Raw genomic sequence first — 10000 nt, forward strand, 5'->3', positions numbered from 1 at the left:
ATTTTCATGTGTGAGTATAAGAGTATTTCAGCTGAAGGTTTGGGAATCAGTAGAGCGGAAGATACGTTCGCAAGAGGTACGTTTCAGGGGCACGAAGATTTCTAACATTGGTTGAGACAGGTATTAGTGTGAATAATTCTACACGGCAAGATGATTTTTTAGTAGGAGACTGTAGCAACAAAATGATTCATCATTTATTCATCATTTTCCAAGCTTCCTGGGTAGACATATTTGGCTGAGGTTGTGCCACATGCCTTCCTCTTTTGGTTATATATTCACACACAAAAAAGAGGGAATTAAAATGATTCCTTCTTTTGGCTGAGTTCTTATGGTGCAAGTACTGAACCACAGATATTTTTTTCAGGAAAAGATACTTCCTGGGTTCTCTCCATTTAATTTTGCAAATCCAGTACCAAAACGATTCCATAGGAATTACTGATTACCAGGGATAACTCTTTCTTAGATGACTGTAATTTAGATGACTTGCAAAAAAGATCTTTCTGGCTCTTCACTGTTATTTTGCAGTTATTGTTGTTAATTTCATTATTGTACATATATTACCCACTTGCACAAAATGATGAGAATGCCCAAGGTGAATGATGACATGATTCTCATTAACAAATTGGTAAATATTTGTAAAATATTTAGCCTTCAACTTAAAGTGTGTCAGGCTTATGATTCTACCAGCATATTTTATTAATTTTGAAAATATTAAGCAAGGACACTACAACTTAAGTGTGCAAAAAAGAAATTGTAAATGTTAATGTATGAAAGAAATGCCATCATCTGTGTGCTTAAAAAAATATTTTTATAAAGTATTTACAAATTAGACTTTTTTCTATATATTTTTGTTATTTTAGATCAATATATTTAGGCAGGTTTCTTGAATGCTTTTCTAGAAATATAAATTTCTAGGCCTTTTGAATGTACATATACAGTCATCAAACATGAAGATGTCTCACTACACAGAGACTTTCATCAAAATTATCACAACTGGCAATATGTGTTTCCCTGCAAAGCATTAAGTAATTTTAATCTGAATAAAATTTGTGAAAAAGAACAAAATGGGTCATTGCCTTGCTCAAGGTTGCACCAAGTTCGAGAATATGATTTTCATCTGTCCCTTTATAGATGCTGTAGATAGGTATTGTAAAATGATTTTAATGTTTATGGGTTGTTTTTATTGTTTCAAGTCATACATTTTAAATAATCAAATTATTGACAAGATTTGTACTTGATCAGCAAAGGATATACATTCATCATAATCAAAATATGTGTTTCTCTGCAAAGCATAAAGTAATTTTAATCTGAATAAAATTTGTGAAAAAGAACAAAAGGGGTGAGTTGTCAGTTACTCTTTATTCATTAAAACCGATCAAAAGTGACAGGGAACTGAGACATATTCAGTTTGGATGATTACATTTTTGGACTCAATATGGTAATGTGTCTTCATGTGTTAATGGGACAACACATGTATGCTGGCACAGTGTTTATGTGTGTATGTTTTTATGTATATATTTATGTAGGAATTGATGTGTATTTGTGTCTGGCAGAGCTGATTTAGGATGAGAATTTGTGGCATATATATTTCTATGAGGTGGTGAAAGCAGCAGACAAATAGTATTTTTCTTGTGTTATTGTCTTCTAGATCCTGTTCTGTCTGACGTTCATCTTGCCTAGTATAGATTAGCATAGCAAGAAGAGTGACCAAATCGGCTAAGTTATGGAAGGGAAGACGGACACAGAATATCATTGGTGATTTTCTTATGCAAGGTTCACGTAAGACAGGTAGTCCCACATCCATTTAGCCTATTAGACCCAAAAAGGAAATTGACTTTTTCCTTGGGGGGCCATCCATTTTTTTCCATCACTTTGACAAGAGAACAGATAGAACTCTTTTCCCAAAGGCAGGGCTTAAGGTCAGCAGTTGTCCCGTCAGGATTTATATCTAGACAGGGTGGTGCTACCTGTCTTCAAATACCTTGATCTCATGTATGCGAATCGACTTTATTTTCTCTCACGGACCCTGACTCAGTATGCACAAGACCACCATAGACAGACAGCCTTGTCTTTACCCCCCAAAGGTCCAGTGAAGCTCAGGCGGCCAAGCAAAGTTTCATCGGCATCTTGTTGTCCATGGCACTCTACAAGCGATATAAAGGCCGGGCCAACTTCCTCCCTCTGCTGCACTCCCTCTATCTCCATAACAACGGCACTTCTCTAAAGGTGCAGGCTCTAGTCTTGTCTTCAAAGGGGTCAGGCGTCCTTTGGGGGCATTGGCGAGTTTATTTATTTGTGTCCTTTTTTTTTCTTTTCTTTTTTATTGGTTTATTTATTTGATGTTTAAGTGCTTTTTTATTTTTATTTTTTATTATTATTTTTTCTTATTTTTTTTTTCTTTTATGTTCACTGATTTTGTATAATTATTTCCTTTTTGCCATTGAAGGTTATGAGTGTTTTTATGTTTGCTTTTCCAAATTCTTATAATTGTTATTATTTTTGTTTTATTCATATTTCTCTTTTTTTTTTATGTATTGTGCTTATTTGCATATTTTTGATAGATCTGTTTGTGAATCTAAGGCATTCTTTCTTTATTCATTAATTCTCATTTTTTCATTGTTTTTATTTATGGGCTTTGTTCTTTCGTATATTTCTTTGGAAGGTTTGTATGCAATTGTTTTTTCTGATTCTTTGCAAGTTGCTTTACAGTACTTTTATGGTCTTCTGTAGGCTTACCTTTACAATAAGTCTAATATGATTTTTTTACTTATAACTCAAAAAGGATATTATTAAGTTTTTATATATAAATGATAACTATTCTTACTTTGTTGGTCTATAGCTTAGTTTAACTCTGTTTCTTGTCCTTCCCTCTCCCTCCCCCCTCCCATATCCCCTCTTTCTCCACTCTTCTCCTCTTCTCCTCCTCCTCCTCCTCCTCCTCCTCCTCCTCCTCCTCCTCCTCCTCCTCCTCCTCCTCCTCCTCCTCCTCCTGCTAATCCTCTTCCTCCCATCCCTCCATTCCTCCTTCCCCTCCATTCCTCCCTCCCACCCCCCTTCCCCCTCTTAGTTATGCACTTAATATTAAGCACAACTATCATTTTAATAATTACACCATAATCTATTTCCCTATGTATCTCTCTCTCACTCTCTTTCTCCAACACACAGGTAAATAGAACGCTACATGAAATTGGCCTCACCACTCCCCCCTGCAAGCTGTTTGAGGTGTTGAGGCAGTGTTCGACTGTGCCATCAGACCCCATATGGGATTGGAAGGATGAAGTTGAGGTAGGGAACCCTTGCATGCCTGTCTGTGGGTATTTTGCAAGGGTGGGTTTGTGCCTTCGAGAATGTGTGTGTGGGGGCACTGTGGTAAGAGGTAGGTGAGTCTCTGGTGATGCAGGAAGCTTGGAGAAAGTCTTCCTTAGTTAATCAGGGCATTGTGTGTGTGTGTGCGCGTGTGCGTGTGTGCGTGTGTGCGTGTGTGCGTGTGTGCATGTGTGTGTGTGTGTGTGTGTGTGTGTGTGTGTGTGTGTGTGTGTGTGTGTGTGTGTGTGTGTGTGTGTGTGTGTGTGTGTGTGTGTGTGTGTGTGTGTGTGTGTGTGTGTGGTAACATTTTTGAGGATGTGTTCTTTTTTTGAATGGTTTGCATTTATGATATATGTATATTTTTTCTTTATATTTGGAATGTCATATATGATTATCTCTGGGTGTTTGCAAGGGAGGAATTGTGTGTATGGTACAGCATATTGGTGAAAGTGACATTTTCTTTTTCTTTTTTTTCTCATAGGTCCTGTTTCTTAGCCAGCAGTTGGATGTTTGTTTTATGTATATAGATTGTGTTTTATTTTATTAGAGGTAAACAAAAAATATTTATATATGCATATGCTTTATATGTGGTCATATTCCTTTCTATTATGTGTATCCATCCGTTACACTCAGAAAAATAGCCTTATTCTTGCTGGATTTCTGGGACAGTTTGAGAATAAGGGATTGGATTTTGTATCAATGTACATAGATGTTTATATACTTCAGTGATATCGGGGAATGGGCCTGAATATTGCACTCTTTATTTCTACAGCATGCACTCAAAATTGTCCACCACAGACCAACACCTTCCCCACGGAAGTATAATGCAGAAAGAAGGAAATCACGTAGCGTTCTTCCAAAGGCAACCACAGGTAGTATGGAAATCAATAACCATAACAGGCATTTTCTTTTTTCAGCTTGTACTTACAGCTTTCACTTTTCTTGTATTGGATTGTAGCTGTTGCCTGATAGAGTGGGAGATTACAAGATTATATTTATTATTATTATTATTATTGTTTTATTTTATATTTTATTTTTTTTTCATGTCTTTTTTTTTTCTTCACTGGGACTGGGTTTTGATGTAGAGAAGTCAGCACAAAGTAGAATTAGAGATTCTTAACTTTGGAGAGAGAGAGTACCAATGAGCTGTTGACTCACTGACATGATTGGCACCACAGCTACTTGTACTGGCTAGATTGCTCTGGCTAAATGATCTGCGAAAGATTCTTGAAATCAGTGATGGGAGGAGGGAAATTCGTAATGATTTTTGTCTCAAGGGAGAGATTTGTCTTAGTTATTATATATGACAAAAGTAGAAGTCAGGACAGAGAATGCCTATTCTCTGTATCAGTAATATTTAATTTGCATTATATACAAACCTTACTGAGTGAATATGAATCAGTGACATATGAGCCATTGTTATTTAATGTTAATCATATATCATTAATATATAAAGTTTAGTCATTTATGTTAGAAGAAATTAGACTCCACATTTTCATAGACTCCTTTTTCTGTGCCTGTGACACCTCAGTGATCTCGTATAGCCTATGCTGGGACTCCATCCAGCACCCGCAGTACTCGTCACATAACCAGAAGAAGAACCCTGATCCATTGATGGCACAGGCCTACGCGGCCAGGAACAGGGTGCCTTTCCTCATGACGTACAAGGATCCAGACATCCGCTTAGCCGATAACATCTCCTTCGAGGAGTTTGTGCCCGATTCCGAGGACTTTATCCGGGTGAGGGAGCAAATGAAAAAGGAGGTACAGAAGATCCTCATCAAGTATCTGAAGGTGTTCAACAAACTGAGTATCACAGAGCACCACCAGTACTCGGACCTCATGATGCAGAAGAACTACACGGTGAGGGGTGTTTTCTTCTGTTGTGTTGTTGAGGGATATGATATAACATATGTACACATGGTAAAACAAGTATCTGTGCACTTTATACATGAATCATTATGACACTATAGAATGAAGGACAGTGAAAAGTAGTGGCTGACTTAATACATGTTTGTAGCCCAGTGCTTTTTCCATTTGAATCTTCTTTAATGTTTTGCTTCCTATTAAAAATGATGCCAGCATATTAACTACTTTCATGGTTTTCTGTTGACTTTATATATGAAATAAAGATAAGTGAATACTACTTTTATCAAAACTTTGTATGTCAGAACAAGCTGTGATGATCATGTGTTTTGTAGGGACCACGGATCATCATCAAAAAAAGTGTTAGGGGTTTTGGAATGCTACTAAATAAAGCCTTAAGTGTTATAGGTTTCAGAAGGACAGTAAAAGTGAAGTTGATGGGCAATATTGATAACACTGTAACCCTCTGCACTAAAACTTCTTGCCAATGTATGGCATGTATGGCAGAGTTATGAAACAATTGGTAAGTGGTTCGAACCATATAAACAAGCCACAGTCAGGTATGCCAACCCTCCCACAACATCAGCAGTTGCTTTAAGGTTTATGATAAGCATCACACCCCCTGTGCACTGATATATTTTTACTGTGTGTACATGGGTAGAGGAGAAACTGAAATTATGTATTCGTATCTTGTCATATTTATATATCTTCTCTATATGTATGAAAATAGTTCTTTTAACCATTGTTATTAGCCATTTCATTTTCCTATTTCCATAAAAGCAAAGATTTTCAACTCGTGATCTGAAAATTGTCTGCAGGTTGATTTAGGGTCTGTCTTCAAAAGTCCAATAGACAATGGCAATGTGGCTCTCATACTGAAAGACCTTAAGATGTACATGCCCTGTGACGAAGGAGAAGCCACTCCACTCTGCGTATTTGGGAACAAGAGGAGCGTTGAACGGATGGTGTGCGCCAAGGATGTCATGTCTTGTTTTTCCGAGAAGGAGGACAGATTAGATGGTCTGGAGCCCTGTGTGACAGACTATGGCCGTCAAATACTCTTAGCTCAGGTATGGGATGGATTGCATTTTTTTACTAGCATGTGCAAAAAAATCACTAGCTCAGACAGGGATTATTTTTTCTGTCTTTCTTTCATCAGCTTTCATATAACTGTTTGTTTGTATTGACAACCCTGTTTAAGCTCCAAAGATTCATTCAATGATTGTTTATCCCTTGCAGGATATCATCAAAATCTTCTATCCAAGTGATTTAACAAATGAGAGTGGAAGCCTGCACCACATCTGCACCAGTTTCAAGCCAGGGGTCACGAGAAGTGAAAACCTTGACTTCAAGGCAATCAGCTCTTTGCTCGAGCTGGTTGCTCATGGCCATACAATGGCCATGGCTAAGCGGAAGCTGCACTTGCTGATGCCTGGTGGGAATAGTCTGAGCAACGAGGAGAGAAAGAGAATACTAGAGAAGATCTCTGAGGAAATTGTGAATGAGATTTGGCCCAAGATTGACACAGCCTCCCTTGATGTTGTGCGGCAGTCAAGTGAGCCAGTTAGAGATGGAGGTAATTCAGACTTCAAAGAGAAGGAAACTAGTTTTAGAATTCTTCCAATGACTTGTAAATGTCCTGATCATTTTTTTTTTTTCTCTTGAGTTTTTTCACTGAATCACCATCTCTCTCCTCTCAGAGTGTTCCTTTGGGGACTGCGTCAATTTCAAGGACAAGGCCTTGCTACCATGTACAGAACGTTGCAGCCGCCCCTTCTATTTCTGCTGCAAAAAGCCCCTAAATGATGGTCTTGTGGAATGTGGCCGCAGGGAAAACTGCCCTCGTGGTGCCTGGTTCCACCTCAACAAGAAGTGCTCGGGATTGTCTGAAGCTCCTGAGGGTAATGTACCCATTTCTTACTTTCCATGATTGTGTTTCTTATTTGATCTGAAATGAAAAACACTGTGTAGAGTATGTACATATGTATATGTATGTATGTTTGTGTGAATTTTTATATATGTGTGTGTGTGTGTGTGTGTGTGTGTGTGTGTGTGTGTGTGTGTGTGTGTGTGTGTGTGTGTGTGTGTGTGTGTGTGTTATATAATATATATATATGTATGTGTATATATATGTATATATATATATATATATATATATATATATATATATATATATATACATGTATATGTATGTATAATGTATAATGTGTACATATATATATATATATATATATATATATATATATATATATATATATATATATATATATATATATATATATATATAGATATGTGTGTGTGTGTGTGTCTGTACAATCAGCAGGTATGCAGATTTTTTAATATCAAGAGTCGTAAGCGTTTGTTATAAGAATTGTTTTACCGACAGATGACTGGCTTTGCAGCTCGTGCGCTTCCAACATAGACAAGCTAAAGCAAGTGGAGGAGGTGGACCGGGTGTGGGAATACCACCGTGGCCTCCTGTGGTATAGCCTCTTCTTCTGGGTGGCCAACTCAGCTGAGCGCCAAGGGAACGGCTGGCTGCTGCACGCGGTCTGGAAAGTGTGCATGCCAATTTTCGAGAACCACGGCCACACCGAGTTCTTGCATCTGGGCTATTCCTTCCTCTCGGGTACGTATGGCTGACGGGAATTTAAAGCAGTGGAAGTAGGTTGAAGTTCAAATGGTCATGGATTTGGTAATGTGCTAAAACAAAGATTTACTGACTTCCTGAGTGGATATTTGCATGTATATGAATAGGTGATTTTATATATGTATGTATGTATGTTATTTTTTGTTTTGTTTTGTTTTGTTTTCCAAACACTACATATTTATACCCATGTATAAATTGACCTTGTCATGAAGATCCAAATTTAACTAACTAACTTCACAGCTGTGGCTGGAAGAATCTCACGCATGGCTTCACATGATGCTGTTCACAACCGGACTGTGAACTTGAAAGGGGGTCCCAACAACATGAGCTGGGACAGAGCCATTGAGATATTCAATCAGGAATTCCTACGTAAGTTTAGCATCTGTTTGAGTCTGGCCTTATTTTTGCGAATGGTGATTGGCTTTTGATGTGATTTTCAATGTTGTTTTATTATTTTCTTAATCATATATTTGGTGATAAATTGTTTTTAGTTTTATGCTTTTAGAGCAAAATTATAATGACCTGCAGATGTATTAGATTTCTGCCTGTCCTCCAGATGTAGATCTTATTTAGAATCTTGTTTGATGTTTGTTTGGAGCTTTGTTATTTCTTTGTTCTCCAAACTAACATTATTACTTTCAAATGAATTTTATTTTTGGTGATAATTTTGCCTTATGATATTCATTGTCTCACGTTTTTATTAGTCTCTTCCTTGGCTAGTTCTCACTTTTATCTGTAATTTCCACAATTTGTTTTTTATGTGTTTAATCCTCTCCCTATACATCAGTAACTGCCCACTCAAGTGCTGTGTAGTGCAGTAGTAGCGTTCTACTGGTGGATTGTAACCCTGGCCATTCCTTGGACACAGAGGATAACTTTGAAGCAAATATAAATAGACAGCCTGTCACACCAAGAATAACCATTATAACAAAATATTATTACAGTTATTGTTAATTACTCCCCACCTCACAACCTGTAGGAAAGCCAGAGGACAAGGCAAGTGTGAGCACAAGAGCCACCAGCTGCTGGACGCGGTCAGTGAATGCGGCATGGGAGAAGAATATCTGCAACAAGCCAGACATGAGAGAGCGGGACCTGAGCCGGCAAGTCGAAGAATACGTCTCTCTCGTCAACTCCCTCAAGATCCTGGATAAAGTGCCTGGCCGTCAGTGGTACAAGGACATGGAATTTGCCCACAGCCTCCATGTTAAGGAACCTGAGAACTTCATCAAGACGCTTAAGATCTTCTGTGACAAGGATGTTGCCCGCCAGATGAATGAGAGGGAGACTGAATCAGAGGTGCTGGAGTGAACTGCCGAAAAAGGAAATGCGCTTGTGAGAGAAGGTGTGTGATTTTTCTGACAAAATGAGTTAAAAGTAAATATGTAGAGTTGTAGAGTTCACCACCTGTTGTTAAGTCTCAGATGGATAGTGACTAAAAGGCTGTTGTATAATACTGCTGTAGCCATAATGATGAAGTCAGTCTTTTGTTAACTATGTTTTTACTTTTTTTTTTCTTATTCTCTTTTGATTGTTGAGAGACAGTTTAAAGATATTTGTATTTTGTAAAGAAATTGAATATCATGGTAGTCCACTATATGCAGTTAGATACTCCTGTATGGGATCTTTTTCTTTTTAATGTTTGTGATTTGCATAACTTGTGTTTCTCCTTGATATTAACCAGAAAAGCTTACCAAGTACACACAGGAAGAGAAAAACATTTTCTTTATGTGTATATAAGTACACAATTATTTCAGATCAGATTGTTTTAATTTGACTATTATATTTTTGGTTTATTCATACCAATTTTAATCCAGTGTGCACATATCGGAGAAAAACACCTGCTGCATTTTAGCCTTGAAGAGTTAATCATTAGAGTTTTTATACAAGTTCCATGCATAGTCTCTCTCAGAATAGACTTGAAATGTAATCCAGAGATCCACTCCTCCTCAGCATACACACTGGACATGTTTTTGTAATAGCTGAAACAGAATGAGGTATCAGCATAAGTTATTTCAAGATGCATTGTGCCGAGGTTCCTTTATTTATCATCATAACAGAAGTTTAGAGATTCAGGGAGACTCAGTGACAATAACATTTATTTTTTTGTTTTCCTGATTTCTTGTTGAGTTTGTTTTTTCATTTTTTTTGTCTGTTTTATATTATCTCATTTTATTT

At 37.4% G+C, this 10000-nt stretch overlaps 1 protein-coding gene across 2 annotated transcripts in view; it reads left to right on the top strand.

The window, feature by feature from the left end:
* The window catches only part of LOC125026420, an 18960-nt gene that overhangs the window by 8364 nt on the left and 596 nt on the right, over positions 1–10000 (top strand). The window contains exons 5-14 of one of the 2 annotated variants that reach the window (XM_047614862.1): positions 2085–2226; positions 3166–3285; positions 4079–4178; positions 4838–5169; positions 5991–6242; positions 6412–6748; positions 6873–7073; positions 7559–7801; positions 8063–8191; positions 8802–10000. The exon at positions 8802–10000 is cut by the window's right edge and continues 596 nt beyond it. In XM_047614862.1, the coding sequence (XP_047470818.1) occupies positions 2085–2226; positions 3166–3285; positions 4079–4178; positions 4838–5169; positions 5991–6242; positions 6412–6748; positions 6873–7073; positions 7559–7801; positions 8063–8191; positions 8802–9133 (2188 nt within the window). In that variant the 3' untranslated portion in view covers positions 9134–10000. The remainder of the gene's footprint in view (positions 1–2084; positions 2227–3165; positions 3286–4078; positions 4179–4837; positions 5170–5990; positions 6243–6411; positions 6749–6872; positions 7074–7558; positions 7802–8062; positions 8192–8801) is intronic. The other variant, XM_047614863.1, reaches the window with a different exon arrangement.

Source organism: Penaeus chinensis, chromosome 6, assembly GCF_019202785.1.
Source record: "Penaeus chinensis breed Huanghai No. 1 chromosome 6, ASM1920278v2, whole genome shotgun sequence".
Classification (NCBI taxonomy): domain Eukaryota; kingdom Metazoa; phylum Arthropoda; class Malacostraca; order Decapoda; family Penaeidae; genus Penaeus; species Penaeus chinensis.